The 20,695-nt window shown below is 40.7% G+C and overlaps 2 protein-coding genes across 2 annotated transcripts in view; one reads left to right on the top strand and one right to left on the bottom strand.

Moving 5' to 3' along the window:
* clstn2a (calsyntenin 2a) overlaps nt 1-7,190 on the bottom strand; it is a 214,619-nt gene extending 207,429 nt beyond the window's left edge. Inside the window, exon 1 of the mRNA XM_015957243.3 lies at nt 7,024-7,190. Coding sequence (XP_015812729.3) covers nt 7,024-7,096 — 73 coding nt within the window. The 5' untranslated portion in view covers nt 7,097-7,190. The remainder of the gene's footprint in view (nt 1-7,023) is intronic.
* Nucleotides 7,191-12,476: 5,286 nt separating this feature from the next.
* nmnat3 (nicotinamide nucleotide adenylyltransferase 3) lies at nt 12,477-20,565 on the top strand. Its single transcript, XM_015957242.3, has 5 exons — nt 12,477-12,539; nt 13,140-13,285; nt 14,008-14,191; nt 15,703-15,785; nt 19,678-20,565. Exons 2-5 carry the CDS (start codon nt 13,171-13,173, stop codon nt 20,091-20,093), a joined length of 798 nt encoding a protein of 265 aa, XP_015812728.3. The 5' UTR covers nt 12,477-12,539; nt 13,140-13,170; the 3' UTR covers nt 20,094-20,565.
* The last annotated feature ends 130 nt before the right edge of the window (nt 20,566-20,695 follow it).

Below are 20,695 nucleotides of genomic sequence, written 5' to 3'. Positions count from 1 at the left end.
GGTAACATACAACAATGCTTGATTCACTGACTTTTTTATTTTCTGTCCATGACTTCTTTTAAATGAACTTCAGCCAAACAAAAAGACTAACAATCCTCTCAGCAGCAGCACTGCCTCAGTTATTCACTGTGTGTAAATAAAATAACACTACATATCAGGTAATACATTTGTTCACTTAAGTCATCTTAATGTGCAGGATTCTCTGAATGTCACTGTTTTATTGAGCTAATGAGAAGAGTGCATTAGGCTGTCCCTCTGAAGTCAGCCTGCATGCGGTGTTTATCCTCCACATATTGAGTCATGTTGACCAGAAAGCCCCACTGGGGCTCTTAGACCAGCTGGTGTGGTTCTGGCATCCGGAGCCCTAAAAACAAACACCCCTCTACCTCACAGCCAACACACGTACCACCACATGTAGCCCTCCATTTCAATCCTCTCCTCCACCTTACGCCTCATCAGACATTATAATTAGCAGTGCTGGGTAATTAACATCCAAATTAGGATTTGCATTTGCATATCCAGTTTAATTTGCATATAATTCAAGGAGTACTCACACCTAATGTTCATCCTTATGGTTGTACAATGGATTTGTAAAAAAGCCGGATTCATAAAAAGAGATTAAAGACACAGAACATGGTTCTAAACACACTATGGGGAAAAACAGGCAAAGTAAAACAGAGCATGGACCCCATTTATACATCTCACTTATAGCCCATAAACATTTAGAATAAAATCCATGACTGAAAAGAGAGAAAACAGTGGAAACTCTGGGAATCAGAAGGAGGGCCGTTCAAGCATGGAGGGAAAAAAAGTGAGGAGGAGAATGATGAAACTTCTCTCTCTCTGTGGCATTTGCCCTCTGAATGGCATCAGCTCAACGGAGCAGAACAGCCAAGAGTGATGGAGAGTCAAAGGACGAAAGAGAGAGGCAGGCCGAAAAACACGAGTGTGAGCGCGGAGGGGAGAAAGAGAGACAGAGGGGACATGAGTGACAGTAAAGAGGAAAGGAGCAACAAAATGGGCAGAGCACTTCCCATCAGACGTTGTTTCACCAGTCACTGCACAGCAGACAAAAGTCTGAGTTATGCCTCTACGTTCCACATCGCTCTTACAATTTATGTTCAGGCATGGATAACACAACGGGATGGCTGTGTTGAAAAGACATCCATAAATCTGATCTTGTTCTGTCTGTTCTTTTCTTTCTGTTTCTTTCAGCAGCTCCCAAATCCTCTCAGTGTTGTTTGGCACTTATCTGCTCGGTTCTGTCTCCCAGCGTCTTATGTGGAGGTATTCAGCAGAAAGTTTTTGTCTCATGCATACTGTATGCTGAATTCTGCTGAGCTGGTAAAGCTCCTGAATGGAAAATCTGCACACAAACTAAACATCGCTCTACACTTTTCCTACGTAAACATCCAGGCGCCACTCAGGGACACGATCAATCTGCAAATGGAGGAGATGGTTTTACATTACGATAAAAAGTCCGACAGAGAGTCAGGATATTATATAACGCTGTTCTGAGTCACCACTGGTCAGTTTGAATCAAACTGATGCAGCTGATGGGAAAACAATGGAATAACCTGATGCAAAATTACAAAAATATCAATATTTTTGGAGTAATTAAATGCAGTTAGATATTTTCTGCCGTTCAAAAAGGTTTTGAACCTTTGATTGCCTAATTATGTTTAATTATGACAGATGTATTTTCCTCTAGAACCAAACCAGTCCCACAAACTTTGAGGAAAGAACTGTAACTATTTTAATTTAATTAATTCAGCATTTTTATTGTTTTATTTCTGCCATAAAAGCTTAATTATTCTAACAGGATGCTAGCAAATATTACAATTTGATTAAGATAAAACTTAAAGATTGAAATTAAAATTATACACTCATAGGCCACCTTATTAGGTACAGACATTCAAATGCTTCATCGTCATCATCATCATCATCATCATCATCTTTATCTTTTAAAAGAGTTACCAGCAGCTTGTTGACACAAATAGCTAATTAACCAGTCATACATTTAGGCCTCTAGGTGTGGAGAAAATGACCTGATGAAGTTCAAGCTGAGCAGCAGAATCAAGAAGAAAGAGGATTTTGTCCTGATCTGAACACCCAATGATTGGATGTTGTGTGCAAGAAAATGCTGTTAACTCATTCACTGCCATTGACGACTAATGTCGTAATTTGCATTTTTTTACTGTGTGGGCATCGGAACGAGCCCCCGCACCATGAGAACAAACATCTCAGCTCTAAAGCTGATCTTCATCTGCACACGTCACGTGATCAGGAAGCAGAAAATCCATGTGTTAGGAGATCGTTTTGGGCCGCTGCTGTAAAAAAAGTGAGGCGCGAACGGAAAAGTTTCTGCCGATCACAATTCAACAACGGATTATGAAAGAACGGATAACGCTCGAAACGCGTGGATTCTTCCCGATGTAAGAGGTGAGTCTCCGCTTTGTTTTGGTTGTTTTGGCGTTGACATCATCCTAGCGCGCAACGTTCTGTGACTTAAAAAAACCAGTAAAAACGGCAAGAAACGCTGGCAGCGAATGAGTTAATGTCATAGGTCAATGAAATGAATGGGTAGACTGGTTTGATGTGATAGAAAGGCAACAGAAGCTCAAAAAACCACCGGTTCCAACTGAATTCTGCAGAATGGCATCTCTGAAAACACAACATGTCAAAACTATAGGCTAATCCACAACGGATCACCAGAGCTGGACCATAAGAGACTGGAAACTGTTTCCTGGTCTGATGAGTCTGGATTTCAGTTACAACATTCAGATGGTTGGGTCAGAATTTGGTATCACCCACATGAAAGCAAGGATCCGTTCTGGGTTGTGTGCTTTAGGGTGCTGCTGGTGGTGTAATAGTGGTGAGGTGATGTTCTTGTCCCACTTTGAAACCCTTAGTACCACTTGTCTCTTATGATCAGAGGTGTGGAATCGAGTCACATGACTTGGACTCGAGTCAGACTCGAGTCATTATTTTAATGACCTCTGTCAAGTCAAGTGACTTGATAAAATCTATAAAGACTTACGATTTAACTCGGACTTGAATGCCAATAACTTGCAACTTGAATCGACTTGTATCCGTTGACTTGATGATGACTTGAGCATACTTGATATTTTAGCACAAAAGTTGCACGACATGGACAAAAATAATAAATCATTCTTCGTTCTGGGTTTGATCTTGTACAGCAGCACTTTGTTTATAATCAGTTAAAAGCAGAAACAAAAGTTGTCCACTAGATGGGGCTGTCACGTGTATTACATTGAGTCACATTTTTATGTGACTCAAGGTGGTACAGCTTCTTAAAGGGACATGAACGTTGCCAACCTACACACATCTTTTCATTTTTTTATTTGCTAATTTATTGACATGGAATAAATGATCACGACAAGAGTCAGAAATTTTGAAAATGACAAATTTTCGATTTATTGCCCAGCCCTAACCAGCAGTCATGCATTTTCAGTGTTGCACCTTTACCAATAAGATTTTCTATCAATCAATCACATTTTATTTATACAGCGCCTTCCACTGCCTTTACGTCAGCACCAAGGTGCTGAAAAAGACATACCATAAAAACATAAATAACAAGTCAATTATGAAGGGCTAAAACAGAAGAAAATCACGTAAAAGCCCAAAGATAAAAGTGAGTCTTCAGGCGACTTCTAAAAACCTGATGGAGACTGCTTCACAACAAGCGGTAAGTCATTCCACAAAGTAACCGAAAAGGCCTGATCCCCCCCTGCACCTGAACCTGGCACGTGGAACAGTCAACAACCCCTGCTCAGCAGAGCGAAGAGACCACGATGGAACAAGCTGCTTCAACAATGCAGCCAGACATGGAGAAGCACAACTCTGAAAGGACTGATAGACATGCAACAAGATCTTGAACTTAGCCCGATAACACAGACAACTAATGTGAAGAGGCCAACATGGGGGTAATGTGTTCTCTTTTCCTCGTCCCAGTCAAAAATCGAATTACCGACTTCTAAAACAATTGCAGCAACTTCTATGCTGCCTGACTCAAACCAGCATACAATGCGTTACAATAGTCCAGTCTTGACTAAACAAATGCATGTAGTACTGACTCAAGATGAGGTCTAGACAACATACAGTATGCTTGATTTTAGCAAGCTGTCGTAAAAGAAAGAAACAAGACCTCACTGCCATATTAATGTGGGTCTCGAATTTGAGATCTGAATCTAGTCTCACCCCCCAAGCTAGTGACCACTGACATCTGATATTGTGACAGAGCATCCAAATTCATAGCAGGACCCCCATCTGCCTCATACCCACAGGTCGGGTATGAGCTCAATCTTCTCCTCATTCACATGAAGATAATTTGCGGCAAGCCAGGACTTGACCTCTTCCAAACATGTCAATAATGCCGCAATAGAACCTCCCATCCTCTGACATAAGGGAAAGTAAATGTAGCAGTCATCCGCATATAGATGAAACTTAACACCATGTTTGCAGAAGACAGCCCACAAAGGGATAAAATAAAGGGAAAAAAGGAGTGGACCCAGGACTGAACCATGTGGTACCCCCAACACCAGTCCTCCCAAGGAGACGAAGTTTCGCCCACCATAACACAAAACCTCCCTTCCTGAAGAAATGATCTCAGCCAATGAAGAGCTGAGCCAGTCACCCACACCCAGTGGTCCAAGCGATCGAGGAGGGTGTCATGGTGAATTGTGTCGAATGCGGCTGTTGGATCCAATAACTGCAACACTACCATTAACAGACAGTTAACTGGTGGGTAAGATGCCGCAGGTGTAACAAACAGTTTAATGTATTTTGTGTCATTAAACAAATGAAATGTAGGAGGGGATGGGGGATCAATTATATTTTAAAAGCAATTTTTAACCATACAGTCCCTCTCATTTAGGGAAAGATGTTCATCAAACCACCTCTGAAAACTAAATAAGACATTGACGGCTCAGCAGACATGGCCACTTCTCCAAACTTTATCTAAATGTACAGTATTTAGCCTTCCCACTAGCACTTGACTATATGGAAGACTTTTATAAACAAAAATAATAATAATGTTTGCTTTAGTGCAGACAGACAGACGGTCTGGCGCTCCCACTCCAGAGACCCAATTAATACCACTGTAAACGACGCTTCCCCTCACTGGCAACACGGCTGTGTGTGTGTGTGTGTGTGTGTGCGTGCGTGTGTGTGTGTGTGTGTGTGTGAGACTGGGAGGCTAAGACAGAAGATGCGTGAGATGAGAGGGTTTTATGGGACGAACATGTGACTGAAAACAGCTCTCTGACTATCGCTGTCAGTCTTCATTACAAATAAAGTGAAGTACACAGAAACCAGCTTCAGATCACCACAAAACAGCAACATAACTGCTGTGATGTTTTTGAGTTAACCATGTCAAACAGGCTTTCTACGAACACAGAACTTTCCTGATACACGAGTCATTATGAGGACTGAAATAAAACCGATCATCTGAATTTGGACCAAATCTGAAGATGGACAAAAAAATAGTTCTACTTATCTCGGGCTTTCATCAGTTTCACTTCCCAAACCGGTTTGTTTGCTTTTTACAAGACAGCATGACTCCACTCTGACAGAGGTTGGGAAAAGCCTCTCTTTCTCTGCTTAATTAACTTCCTGAATTAATTCAGACTAAAGTTTTGTTTAAAACATCTTCAAAACACTGAGTTTTCCAGAAAACATAAAAAAGTTCTTGAAAGCTGTCAACGTAAAAATAAACATTCAAAATATGACTCAGCTGATTCAAAAGTAACACAGAGACTTTTCTCTTTGTATTTAATTTGGGGGTGATGGTGGCACAGGAGTTAAGCTCTCAGTTTGTCGCCGTCGTGTATTTGGGCAAGACACCTGCTGCTGGTGGCGCCAGTGCTCAGCAGCCTCGTCTCCGTCAGTGTGCCCCAGGGCAGCTGTGGTTACATCGTAGCTCATCCCCACCAGGGTGTGAATGTGTGTGTGAATGGGCGAATGATTGATTATGTTGTAATGCACCTTGGGGAGTCCCAGGACATTTACCATTTAATTATCTTTATTATAAATATATAATTGTGTTTGCATCTGTACCTCACATAGAGAGTAAAAGGTTGAAACATATTGCATCATGTGAAAATTGCTCAACTTTGCTATTTTCAGTAAAAAAAGAAGTCCACTGGATCCATGTTATTATAATATTTAGACATTTTACATTTAAATTGTATTAACAATAATGCATTGAACTTATATAGCGCTTTTCAAGACACCCAAAGACGCTTTCACACACTCACATTCACACACTGCTAGTGATGGTGAGCTACTTGTAGCCACAGCCGCCCTGGGGAGGTCTGACAGAGGCGAGGCTGCAATTTGGCGCCGTTGGCCCCTCTGACCACCACTAACACAGGCAAGTTGGGTGAAGTGTCTTGCCCAAGAACACAACAGCAGGATACCCCTGGTGGGAGCTGGAATCAAACCCCAAAATTGTTTTTATACATCTGTGTTGATCAAGTACAACTTTCTGAGCCCAGAAAATGCAAATAACCATGAAAAACAGTGGCATGCTGTCCTTGCATGTTTATGATAACTTATGTATTAACTGGTGTAATATTTCTGCACTGAACCTCCCCTTACAACGTTAGACATCCCCATGAGAAGGCCCGCCCCCTGAAAATTATGATACATAACAAAATATCAGTCTGATCAAACAGGACAGAACACCCCACTTTGGAGTTTTAAAACTGTAATCTATAGCATCAGCTTCAAACTTATCAATATGTATTTTAAATAACTGTAGTGGTATAACTTCATAAAAAATTTAATGCCTGCTCTAATAACTTCAAGCACTTCTAAACCTAAAGTCAATATTTCATTTAAAAATGTAATTAAACATTTATTAGAAATGAATGAGACTTCGTTTCCATGTTATCCCCTCACTAGTAAAAACTTGTGTTCATCAAACGATTCAAAAGCAATAAAAATTTCAAAGCCAAAATAACATTCATCTCGCCTCTTATTCTGTTTTCATGTTCCTACCTTTCCCACCGAGAGCTAAGGAGTAGCCCCAGAGCAGCCAGAGCAGCACCAACGGGACCCCGAGTTTCGCCATGTTTATCGGACTGTGTCGGAGATGTCTTCGCGTCCGCTTCTCCTCTCAGATCCTGGCTCACCTCCCAGGCGCGAGGGTGTTCTCAGCTGACCGCTCTCTCTCGCGCGCGCGCGCGAGGGAGAGAGAGAGAGAGAGAGAGAGAGAGAGAGAGAGAGAGAGAGAGAGAGAGAGAGAGAGAGAGAGAGAGAGAGAGAGAGAGAGAGAGAGAGAGAGAGAGAGAGAGAGAGAGAGAGAGAGAGAGAGAGACCGCTGAAATGGCGTTAACTAACCCAAGCTTCCGGTCGAGCTGTTTCATAATAAAATACAAGTTACTTAAATAGGTTGCTGAATTGTAAAATAAATGCAACAGTATAAGATTGTGCAGACATTAATTTCACATTTTAGATTATAACTGAAGTTATATGAGTTATAAATGCTTTGAAAAGACTTTTTAATGGAGTTTAACAATTAAATTATTTTATATTGAAGGAAATATTCGTTCTCATTTATGCGTCTGTAAATACATTTGGCAAACTTGACTCAGATGTTTACAGAAAAAGCAAGAAAAAGTGACTGAAACGACTGGATAGGAACAAAGCTGATTTGTTTTAGATGAATATTCATTATTCTTGATGTTATGAGAAGACTTGGTGAGAGGGAAATAAGAAAAGTATTTGGAATGCTACTGATGTGTAGGTGCCACACCTCAAAGATTTCTCCTCATGGTTGGGTTAAGTCATGGTCCTAACTTTACCTAGATTATGTGGAATGCCATGGGAAATGCAGCTTTTATTTTTGAACAGCACATTTTGTATTCCTGACACCTGAATGTTTCTTATTGTTACAATCAACTGTGTGATGTGTTTGTTTTTTATCCTCCAAACAAAAGCATCTGAACATTGCAGCGATACTCCCCCTCACAAAACTGAGCCTTCTCGTTTTCACCCTGTGGCAGAATCACTGGTTGTCTCAAATGGCCATGTGTGTTTTTTTGTCTTTTCTCAGTAGTTCCCAGATGTTTTTTTCTTCAGATGAAAGTGGGTGTGTTTTCTGGGGATTAGAGATGGGAGAAGACCTCAAGTGAGTTAAGAGGATAACAAAGATACGGTACACAAGCACACAACATAGCAACAGAAACCAGGAATGATCACATTTACATGTAGGTAATTACTCACAAATGTGGGCTTGCAACAGTTTGTTTCTGTGGTTGGTGGAGTTAAAACAGAGCGGTAATGTTGTGTAAGTTAATATTTAACTGGAATCTAACCATCAGGACATAATTAATCATCAAGTTAAGTCAGACATTTATACATTTATACATTTGTTTATTTATTTAGGGACTGTTTTCATGAGGGTCAGGGATGAGGTCCTGCCCCAAGTGGAGGAGTATCTTGGGATCTTGTTTATGAGTGAGGGAAAGATGGAGCACAAGATTGATAGGTGAATTGGTGCTGCGTCTGCAGTGACGCGGGTGTTGTGGTAAAGAGAGAGCTGAACCAGAAAGCTCTCAATTTACCGGTCAATCTGCGTTCCTACCCTCACCTATGGTCACACGCAGCCAAAATGAGTTTTCTCTCTCATAGAGATAGGGTGAGAAGCTCAGTCATCCGGGAGGGCCTCGGAGTCGATCCGCTGCTCCTTCACTTCAAGAAGAGCCAGTTAAGGTGGCTCAAGCATCTGGTTAGGATTTTTGGGCACGTCCAACTGGGAGGAGACCTAAAGAAAGACCCAGGACAAGCTGGAGGGACAATGTCTCTTGGCTGACCAGGGAACGCCTTGAGATTCCAAGTGGCTGGGGAGAGGGAAATCGGGGCCTCCCTGCTTAGGCTGCTGCCCCGTGACCCGACTCCGGATAAGCGGGCGAAAGTGGAAAGATGGATGGACTGTTTTCATGTTTTACTACAGCAACCCCGCTAGCCATATAATTCATTTAATTTTCTAGTAGAGTACTGCCTGCGTGTGTATACATGTACCTTTGCTACTATTTTTCTTCAAATTATTCTCTTAAATATTGGTGCTGCTGTAACAAGTTAATTTCCCCACGGTGGGATCAATGAAGTATATTCTATTCTATTCTATTCTATTCTATTCTATTCTACTACATATAAACTGTTTATTTAAACACTTGCAAACCGCTTTTTATTTTACATAATCAGAGCAAGTCAATTGCAGTGGAGCTGTTTTGTTTAGCTGGTTGTTTTTCAGTTGGTAACAATGCTCTGCAACGCATCATCTTTAGATTTGGATGTTAGTTTCTAACAAAATGTTGCCAATAGATCCCATGTTCATTCATTGCAGCAGAAGTCGTGTTAGTTCTGCCTATGATTTAGTGTCTTAATGAAATCTTCTTAGTGTTTTTGGCCCAGTGTAGCAGGGTAGGTTGGGAGGTTTGTTTTCTCTGTTCTTCCTCTGTTTCTGTTTTGAAAATATGGTGAAAAAATGTATAAAAAAGGCATAGTTCAAATTAAGTCAGCATGTTTAGGAAATTTCTATCAAAATAAGTTCAAAATTCAACTAACCAGTTTGCTTGTATATTAATGTTTCAAATATTGCCAGACTGCAGTCTAATTTTTGTTTTAGTTTGATTTGTTTTTATGTAAATTTTAGGAGAAGCAGAATTATGTTTAACACTTTTTTCTGTTGCAAGAAAAGAAATTGAGGTAACAAAGGAACAAAAATACCTTTTTTTCATCCAGACAGCAAACTGAAGTGTAGGCACTAGGGAAGATTCAAGAAGGAACCAAATGGATTGTTCTTGACAAAGTTGAGCTCCTTCAGTGATTGCAACAAGCTTCTGCACATCTTCTGTGAATGCAATCTCATATCTTTGGAAGCACCATCAGACACAGAGACAGTAGGAATTAGAATATGTTAATAATAAAAAAATTATTTCTTTTTTTGTGATTGCTCTTAAGTCTTTGGAGCTAGTAGAACAAAGGATGATGCTTCGTGAAATGAAGAACATATTGGACAACCCTGAGCATCCTCTTCATGTGGCAGTAATCCAGCAATAGTGACTTCAATCAAATGCTTCTTCAGATCCACTACAACACAAACCACTACAGTAGACACTTCTCTATTAGAACTATAACTATCTTAAAAGGTGTGGAACAATGAAAAAAAACATTTTTTTAAATCTTATTTCTGAGTATAATCGGTCACTCCGAGTTTTTCATGCAGGCTGAACATGAAAATAGTCTCCTACACCTATGTCCTGCATTAGCTTCTGATAGAAAATAGATAATGAAATGCTAGGATTTGAAAAGCCTGACAGATCTACATCACACTGTCACTTAATATTCATGGACTCACCCATCTTGGTTCGTGACAGGGAAGGCTGTAGTTGGTTTAGCAAAACAGTAGAGAATGTTTTGGCTAGTAGAAGCTAACTGTTAGCATTAGAAACTCTACAACATGGCAACTCCTTCAGGGCTGTGTTATTTTTTTTTTATTTTATAGCTTCATTTTCATTTATTGAAATTAAAATAAAAACACAAAACTAAATTGCTAAAAGCCAAAATGAAAAAGGGGACAGAAAGAAGAAAAACTTATGTTATCTGCCCCTTTTAACTAAAATAACATTAATACAAATGAAACAACCATATGATTCTTAAAAAAATTGAACAATATAGTTTCCGGACTGGCTGGCCGACACAACCCCAACCCATGAACTGAAAAAAAGAGAGAAAACAAGTTACACAGAAAGAAGCACAAAGCTATACACATATAAGCCTACATATATATACACATATGCATACACAGACCCATTCCCCCTTTCCCCTTTTTATTTATTTTTTTCTTTCTTTGCCCCCCCCAACCCCCCTCCCCTCACGCGTTTATTTAACAGATCTATAGAAGTTAATCATTTCATTTTTATTTCTTTTTTGAAAGTCCATATTGTTTTTGCATTTTTGATTTCAGTATTTAATTTATTCCACATTTTAACTCCATATATGGACACACAATGTTCCTTTATGAATATCCTATGTGTAACGTGATGGAACAGTTCCTTCATCACGTTACATAGGTATATTAAATAAGTTGTGCCCTTTTAAATCATATTTGCTATGCGTCTTTGTAAATATTTTGATTAAACCTGCAGGTGCGTACCCTTTGTTTGCAATATACATACATTTTAAAATATTGTAGTCCACCAGATCATAGAATTTTAGTGTTTTTAATTGTATAAATAATGGATTGGACAGATCTCTGTAGTTCAGGTACGGTATGATCAGTGAGTTATATAACAAATATAGGGAATTGTTATCAAGTAACCATTTTGCTCTATGTAACAGTGCAATAGTTTTAGATATTTTAGTTTTGACACTGTTTACATGTAGTTTCCAAGACATTTTTTCATCAATGATGACTCCCAGATACCTGACTTCTTTAACTCTTTTAATATTAATCTCATCTATATTTAATAAAATTTCATCATTTGAATATGTATTACTAAATATCATAAAACATGATTTATCACTGTTTAATAATAGTTTGTTCCCATCAAACCATAGTTTAATTTTTTTCATCTCTGTTTGTATCACTTCTATCATCTGCTCAACATTATCTCCTGAATAATAAAAGGTTGTATCATCTGCAAATAAGGTGCATTTTAATATATTGGATACCTCAACAATGTCATTTATATAAATGATAAATAGTTTAGGGCCCAATACCGACCCTTGTGGTACACCACATGTAATGTTATTTATATTTGATTTTGTGTTGTTTATTTGAACATATTGCTGCCTATCAGTTAGATAACTTATTTGTAGAGGCAAAACATCACTGTTGCAGGCCAAACAGGGTCAGTGGTAGAGTTGTGTTGCTATTAGCTAATCTGAGGCAAGATGTCCAAATATCAGGAAATAAGACTCCAAATCCTGCCATCTGGCGCTAATTTCTCCTCTACCTGACTTGTAACGTCCTGAATGAGGCACATCTGAGCTTTTTTTTTTTTCATCTTGAGTACAACTTTCAAGGCATCCATTCCTAGAGACCACTGTATTAATTAAACAAGTGATCCACATCTTTCAAAGACTTTAATCAACTCTAATGTACGTGTCAGTACAACATGTAATTTCTCTTTGGATGAAATGAGTATGTTGAATTTAATTTGTCATATTGTGAAAGAAATTTGTTTGAGAATCTTTCATTTGTGTCCACACAAACAGCTTGTTAACTTGGTTTTAGACATAAATTCCGATGGGAAACATGGCGTAACTTACCATTTTTAACATCACATATTCTTTTCAATAGCTGGACCAGCTAGAAACGTAATGAAAAGTGCTGATCACCATATAAAACGCTGACAGCAACTTCAGCACCATGGACAGTTACGTAATACCATTTAAATCCGCTAGGAGTCGCACTTCTGTTTGGTTTTCCTGCGGAACTATAAAGCAAACTCTCCTAACAGGGGGAGTGAAAATATTGTAACACATGGAATTCTAGCGAAGCAAAGGTACTCAAATTTAACTAATTACTAATAACATGTGTTCTGTTTAATGCTGTATAGATGAAAATGCGTATTTTTAAATGAGCGAATTGTTAAATTTACCTTAAAATAATCTAATTACCGGACCGTTGCTCCGCGTCTCGTTCAACAAGCTAAGCTAATTACGGCTTGCTGCCCTCTCAAAGTCAAGTCGGCGTTTCTCAGAAAGTTGTCGATGTTTTTAACTTCAACACTTATCAAACTCATGCGTAACAGTTCGTGAGTAAGGGTTAAGTCTGTTCAAGAACTTTCCTTTTCCACTAGAAAATGCTTTAAACAAAATGTGCATAATAACATGCCCCCAAATCAATGTTTGCGATTGCAGAAAAGGTCAGTTTTGTTTACATTTAAGACAAGTGTGTGTGGTGTGGGTAGTGTGTAATAGCTCTGCCATTATGCCTACATGACAGTTAGAACTGCAGCAGAGCATCTTTTGATTTAGTTTTTAATCAGTTTTTTTTATTAAATAATAAAAATGTTCAACGAGTTGTTTGTAATAATGTACCATTTCTGTACCATTATTTAATTTACAAGATTAAATAACACCTTTCCCCACTTTTCCTATAGATTCATTGACCATGATGTTAGAAGGCAGATCATGATGGCCACCTGCCGCATTCCGCTAGTGCTGTTAGCCTGTGGCTCCTTTAATCCAATCACCAATCAGCACATGAGGCTCTTTGAGTTGGCCAGGGACCACATGCACTACACAGGTTAGGTCCAAACATAACATACAAGGAGTCAACTGATTGTGTGCGTGTGATGACCCTCAGTGTCAGGGCAGCTCCTCAGGGATTGTCTTTTTAAGCTCTTAGCTAATTGTCATTCTTTAAATTTGCAGATGATTGTTCATCTGTGGATAACACACAAAGTCAAGCTCTACATCTATTTCCTGCCAAATGAATTACTGGATGGAGTAAGATTAGGATGCAAAAATTCTTATGTTGCACAACAAATTATCAAAGTTCTGTTTTTTATTTTTTCTGGTGAAATACATTTGTGCTGTTAGATACCACACACCAATAATAGTGGCTTTCATTCATATTTTTTCTAACTTGTGCTTTTTTCTGCTTCCCCAAGCGCAAAAAACTGCTGCTTTAACACTGTTCTCATCTCACTTCTGAGCTGTAACTAGCAAGAAGAATGGTGTAGAAATTAGAAACCTTTAATAATTCTTCTTAAGCACTTCCAAAGCAGCGGTGTTCATCAAGATGAAATCTGTCTGCAGAAGCAGTTATCCTGAAGCTGCCTTAAATTAGGACACTGTCCCCGTCACGCGTTTGTAATGACATCATGGTACCATTAGAAGCCATTTACTGATTCTGAGCCAGAGTTTTCATTTTTAGATGTTTTGTGAATGTATGCATCATGCAAATTATAGCTCAAAGAAACATTAATGCTTTTAAGCATCTTCTTTCATCTTCTTTCACTGCAGGTCAGTTTGAGGTGGTGGGTGGCATTGTGTCTCCTGTGAGTGACGGCTATGGAAAGCAAGGTCTGGTGCAGGCTAAGCATCGCATCTTTATGGCAAAACTGGCACTCCAGAGCTCCAACTGGGTCACGGTGGATGAATGGGAGAGCCAGCAGCCAGACTGGACAGAGACAGTGGTCACTATGAGGTATACAAACACATTCATTATAAGGCTTTAAGTGGCTGTTTGGGGAAAAAAAGGCTTCTCATGGGAGGAAGTGGGAAAAAAAGCATCGATTGTTTTTTTACCTCCCATTTTTATACCCACCCTTTATCAATCCTCCTCGAAACGGATAAAACAATAGAACATAACCCTAAAAATAAAATGCTTTACTGTGGGAAGAGGAAACTAACGTAAGTGTGAGGGAAAACCCTGCAGCCGCCTGCAAACAGGATCTGTCTGAAAGAGGAGCTTAAGTGCAGCTGAGGATAATGAGGTGAGTGGATACAGGTGAGTAAATGAGGAACAGGGAACAGGAGCTTCTGGAGATGTAATAAGGTTAACTGGGGATATGGGAAAATGAAAGGAAGCAGAGGAAACCAGTCATTGACCAGAACCAAAACCAGCAAGGCTTCTTAAAAAAGAATGAGGTCATGAAAACCTTTTGACCAAATTACTCATCTCATATGAAGTTTGGTATTAATTTGCAGTCTTAATTGCTTCTTTCATCTAATTAGGTTTTCTTACAGGTTTAAAAATGGAAATTATTGTGTTGATGCTATAAATAAATTTAAATTAGCATTCTATGTAATATTTCTGTTTTTAGAAAACCAGATAGTTTTTCCTACAGTTCCAGCTGGGATTTACTCTCCTTTGTTGTCCCTCTGCCAGCAAAGGATTATGACAACTTCAGCTGTTGTGTTACGAGGTTCCTGGCTCCTCAATGACAGGCTTTAATCTCAGAGCGTTGTATTAAGGAGGGATTTTTCCATCCGTTAAAAATAAGTTCATGGTCTGATCGGATTGTTTTGCTGATTAATTTCTCCTGAAGAACAAATGGTACGGACTGTACATGAAGTTGTTTTATATTTTAGATTCAGATTCAAAAACACTTGAACACAACCAAGTCCTGTTTTTGTATTTTTACCTGATATAAAAATGCAGTTTTAGTATTTTAGGTTTTTCCTGAATAGTTAAATCATGTATTTTAAACCTTTTACAGTATTTTAAGCTCCAAACCGGTTTTAAAGGCATTGTAATCAACGATGACCTGACTATAAACCAGGGTCTGCCTCTGCTTCACCATGTCACCTTCCCGTCCCGGCTCCCGACTTCTCACAAACCGTCTCCCAAGTGTCCCCCCACTCCCCTCCCAGCTGGTCGTCACTCAGCTGTGTTTGTGCAACACATGCGCTGATCAAGGAGGGGCGTGGACTGATGTCCCCGAGGCTGTTAGGCATTGTTCCACTCCTTATCACACAATCAAATTCACTCAAAAATCTTATTTAATTTTGACTTTTTTATAATTTACTTATTTATATATTTTATCTATCTATATTTATATTTATGTTTATTTTATCAAGCTTCTCAGTTATTTAGAGGTTATTTTTCTAAATGAGGGAAATCTGGATCTGTTAACAAAACGGTAATGAGATGATGAGCACTAATCTTTTGTTTTATCATAAATAAACAAATAATCTCTTGTTGTCGTTGTGCAGGTATCATTACAGTCGCATACTCAAAGAATATGAGCAGAGGACAGGAGCACACAGAGGTGGCCATGGAAACATTAACATCTCAGGTAGGATTCTCATTTTGTTTCCCTGTCTTTAGCTGGGAGATCCTCCTGTCCCAGAGGACTGTGTGATCTCTGTTTTGGATTCCAGATTGATAATTGCTCTAAAGCGATCCAGCCTATGGCCTCATCAGCAGATCTCACTGTTGTTTATGATCAAATGCCAACATTAATAGCGTTCCATTTTCCTTAGCTAGCACCTAAAAGGGATTGAAGCCATTTTGAAGTGTGCATGTAAATAAAGGTTATAAATAATTACTACTTTATAGCTTCCTGAAGAGCTTACTCACAGAGAAAAGCCTCGGATCCATCTGCAGGGTTCGGGACGGGGTGGGGTGGGTCACTGTGGACCGGCGTGTTTCGGTATGAGTCTGCAATGTCAGGAGAGCGTTTGGAAGTTTAAAGTTGTGCAACTATTCAGTGTTTTTGTGCTGCAATAATTGGTCTGCAGAGCTAAAGACAAAAAGGGAATGCTTACCGACGGGCTCCACAAGTGGCTCCAGAGTGCGGTCGCTGAGTCCAGGCCTGCCTCGGTTTGCTGGTCTGTGCCTATTAGTAGCCTCCAGCGTGCCATAGTACCTCCATATAGTTCTCAACCCCAGCTGTTTCTGTCCTTCTATATTGGGCTTTAATTTCTTCAGCTTGGCTCAACATCATCCCGACGGTCGCTCGGATCCTTCAGCTCTCATCCGCTGAGAAACTTCTGTAAAAACATGGATTCCTCACCGATCCGTCAATCTCCTGCTGAGTGTGGACTCGCAGGATGATGGTGAGGAATGTATGGAGGTCTGAAGCTGAACAAAACCTGCTGCTATTGCTGGCTTTTTCTCACATTTGTGAACAACTAATGAAAATACAAACAATGGAACTTCTGAGTTTGTTTTGCTTGTTGCACGTAGTGACGAACTTCTTTCCCCCGACCGTGTTGTTACTCCACCCTAACTATACCACTCTACAAATTTCTGGACCTCCAACAGAAGGGAGCCTAAAAAGTCCCGTGACTGGCGCGGTCCTGGTTGGTTGTCTGGACCGGTTTTACAATCAGGACGGAAAACTTAGCTAGCCGAGCCTCCGGTCCGTGCCAAAACAGTCAGTGGAAATGAGGCTAAACAGAGTTTATGTCCTACAGGACTGATGAGCTTGTCCAAAATGAGCTAAAACCAACATGTATTTTAATCATATAAAACAGCTCCACAGCCGTCACATTTATCTACATTTAATTCTGTTCTACTTACACGGCTGATCATGAATGATCAACAACAGATAAAACTGTAATAACTTAAAAAATGTCAACATGAATTCACTTAAAGTTCCAGAGTTGCCATCTCCTCTAGGAAGGCAGAATGATTTTCATTGAGCCCCCATAATGCTCCAAACCTTCTGTCAGGAATCTTGGCATGACCTTTGACCCAGCTCTCACCCTGGATTCTCATGTCAGTTCTCTTGTTCGCTCTTCCTTCTTCCATCTCAGGAACGTTGCTAAGCTGAGTCCCATTCTGTCCCGCTCTGAACTTGAGACTGTTATCCACACCTTCATCTCCTCACGCTTAGACTACTGTAACTCTCTTTTCGCGTGTCTGAGCAGAACCTCCCTGAACCGTCTACAGGTGGTTCAGAACGCCTGTGCTCGGCTTCTGACCAAGTCCTCCAAACACACCCACATCACCCCGCTTCTCCTCCAGCTTCACTGGCTGCCAGTCAACTTCAGGGTTCATTTCAAGATCCTGGTTCTGGTCTACAGGGCCTTACATGGGCAAGCACCATCTTACATTGGTGATCTTCTTAGTCCCTACACCCCCAGCAGGTCCCTGAGGTCCAGTGATCAAAGCCTACTGGTTGTGCAGCGCACCAGGTGACCAAAGGGGACAGATCATTTGCTGCTGTGGCTCCCAGACTCTGGAACTCTCTCCCCCTGAGCCTGAGATCAGTGGACTCAGTGGTCTCCTTTAAAAAGCAGCTGAAGACTCACTTGTTCAAGCTGGCTCTTGTATGACCTTCTTCACCTCTCTCTCTTTATTCTGCTCTCCCCACCTATTCCACCTTCCTCAGGATCCACTGATTGCCCTCTTTCCTATTCACTCTCTCTCTTTCTTAACATTTTTTAAATCACAATTGCCTATTTTTGCTCATTTTAAATATATTTTTAAACATTTTCTAAATGCTTTTTTATATTTTTACATTTTTTGTTTTTGTGAAGCGCCTCGTGATTTTTATCTTGAGAGGCGCTATAGAAATGCTATTTTCTTCTTCTTCTTCTTCTTCTTCTTCTTCTTCTTCTCCTGTGCTGCTGTCTCATTCTGTTAGTCATGCTTCGCTACACAAAGATGACAAATTCAGTTAAATGTTGAATAACAGTTCTGGAATCACTTTTCAGTTCACAATCAGAACGTGTAATTTAGGCAACAATATATGCGTTTTAACACGGAATGCTGATTTTTATCTTAGCCTTTTAAACTCAAGTTTAGTTATATTAAAATGGAATAATTTGTGTTTTGGTGATATTTTTCTGTCACGAAAAAGAGATTTTCTTTTATAAATCAAATTTTTAGATGCGAACCAGCACTGCCCTAATTGTGCCTGCTTCTGAAACTTGGCTCTTCAACAGGATGAGCAGTCAGTCATGTAGTATTATGCTGCCGTTTGGCTGTTTGATTGTGGATTAGCCAGCTGGCGAAAATCCACTGGAATATTTTCACACGTTCAAAACAAGCACCACTTGAGGATTACTTTTCTGCCATCCCATTTGCATAGAAAAAAAAACTAAAGCAGCATGGGTTTAGTTACCAACCGGAGCACAGAATATTTATTGGGTTAAGTTGTTTGAATGAAGTCAAGAAGATTCAAAGAGAAACTGCCGTAGGGTCTCCCTCCTATTAAGCGAAACGTGAAAAACGTGCATGTGAAATTTTGCGCTTGTGCACATGTCGTGCACAGGCGACCCAGCGACGCGATCCCAGAAAGTTGAAACATTTTCAACTTTTCATCGCTGTCGCTCGGACGAGGACCAATCAACTGAGGTTTCATTCACTGACCAATGAGCGGACAGGATGCTCCGTACACCTCCGAGCAAACATGAAGGAGAAGTTGATTATTATTATGTTTTATAGTAAAATCAGAAGTAAGATTTCACACAACTCTAGCAGCACCTTGTGAAACATCATGTCTACCACTTTTTTAACTCTGAACCGCTAAAATAACCTTAATTCCCTCCAACCTGACACAGCCAAACAAAACAGTTTCGATTTCGCCATGGAACAGAACGCGTAGACGGCTTTGCCGCTGGCCGCTGCCGCGGATCACCTCCCGTGTGTCAGGTAATAAAAACGACAGCGACAAATTTTGCTGGTCGCGGCCGTTTGTCACCTCCCGTGTGTCGAGCCCATTAGAGATAGGGTGAGGAGCTCGGACATTCGGGACGGACTCGGAGTAGAACCGCTGCTCCTCCGGATCGAAAGGAGCCAGTTGCGGTGGTTTGGGCATCTGGTCAGGATGCCTCCTGGACGCCTCCCTGGGGAGGTGTTTCGAGCATGTCCTGCCGGCAGGAGGCCCCCGGGTCGACCCAGGACACGTTGGAGAGGTTACATCTCCAATCTGGTCCGGGAACGCCTTGGGGTCCTGCCGGAGGAGCTGGTGGAGAAGGCCGGGGAGAGGACGGTCTGGAGCTCCCTATTTGGGATGCTGCCCTCGCGACCCGGACCCGGATAAGCGGAGGAAGACGACGACGACGATACAGGTGGTTGATTAGTTTATATAGAAGAGGACACCATAGGCTCTTGAGGGGGGGTGTTATTAGGAGTTTTAATATAATTTAACCATGGTTAATGCACATTTATGTTATAAAACTATAATATTCATCAGGTTAGCTCAGTAGAAATGTGTTTTCCTCTGCTTCCCTCAGCTCCACCTCCCCAGCTGAAGCTTGTGTGCGGAGCTGATTTCCTGAGCACCTTTAAGATCCCGGGCCTGTGGCTGGACGATCACGTGGAAGAGCTGGTCAGCCGTTTCGGCCTCGTCTGCATCAGCCGGGGGAGTCTGCAGCCGGAGCGTGCGGTGCACGAGTCAGACACACTGCACCGCCACCGGCAAAACGTTTTCCTGGTGAGGGAGTGGGTGAGGAACGAATCGAGCGCCACTGAGATCCGCCGCGCACTGAGACGCGGTCAGAGCGTGAAGTACCTGATCCCAGACTCTGTGATGGAATATATCCAGCAGCACAACCTCTACACACAGGACAGCGAGAGGAGGAATGAGGGCACGGCGCTGAGGCCGCTGATCAAACAGGCACATCAGCACATAAACAGCCTAAATGACTGATAGACCAGGCTGACCTTTGACCCCTTCTATGGGATGTTTTTAAATTCTGCTCTGAAAACAGCACAAAATAACAGTCTCCAAAGAAACGTGGACTAAATCACGTCCTGATTTGTTGATGTTTAGCCACAGAGTCTCTTGTTTACAAAGACGTTTTGCAGGTTTTGCACATTTTGCGTCAGTGTTGTTGTCTCAGATGTAACTGATGCTTTTTTGTACTAAAAGCCACCCAAAGAGGCACACAGGAAACAGCGATGAGTCACCGCTCTGCTCTGATGTGGTTTTAGTTCTGAAATCATGCTTATGTAAACAGGTTAGATTTGTGAGCAATGCTGATGTTTAGTGTTTGAAGTGAACTTTAAATTAATAATAATACATTTTATTTCAACAGCGCCTTTCTGAACACTCAAGGACACTTTACAGACAGAGATAAATTACACAACAATAAAAGATAAAACAGCATAAAACAAACTGACAGATTGGAGCAAAGAGAGGAACTATTGGAATGCTAGACGGAACAGGTGGGTTTTGAGTCTGGCTTTAAAGAGAGTGAGGGAATCAGTGTTACGGAGGTCAGGAGGGAGGGAGTTCCAGAGCTGGGGAGC

This window comes from Nothobranchius furzeri, chromosome 11 (genome assembly GCF_043380555.1).
Source record: "Nothobranchius furzeri strain GRZ-AD chromosome 11, NfurGRZ-RIMD1, whole genome shotgun sequence".
Classification (NCBI taxonomy): domain Eukaryota; kingdom Metazoa; phylum Chordata; class Actinopteri; order Cyprinodontiformes; family Nothobranchiidae; genus Nothobranchius; species Nothobranchius furzeri.
This window is presented reverse-complemented; position numbering and strand designations above follow the sequence as displayed.

What these genes read in the sequence shown, in the direction of transcription:
- nmnat3 (XM_015957242.3), top strand. Translation starts at nt 13,171, where the DNA reads ATGATGGCCACCTGCCGCATTCCGCTAGTGCTGTTAGCCTGTGGCTCC. An exon ending in GAGACAGTGGTCACTATGAG is followed by an intron (nt 14,192 to 15,702) that starts GTATACAAACAC and finishes GTCGTTGTGCAG; the next exon opens with GTATCATTACAGTCGCATAC. An exon ending in TGGAAACATTAACATCTCAG is followed by an intron (nt 15,786 to 19,677) that starts GTAGGATTCTCA and finishes TGCTTCCCTCAG; the next exon opens with CTCCACCTCCCCAGCTGAAG.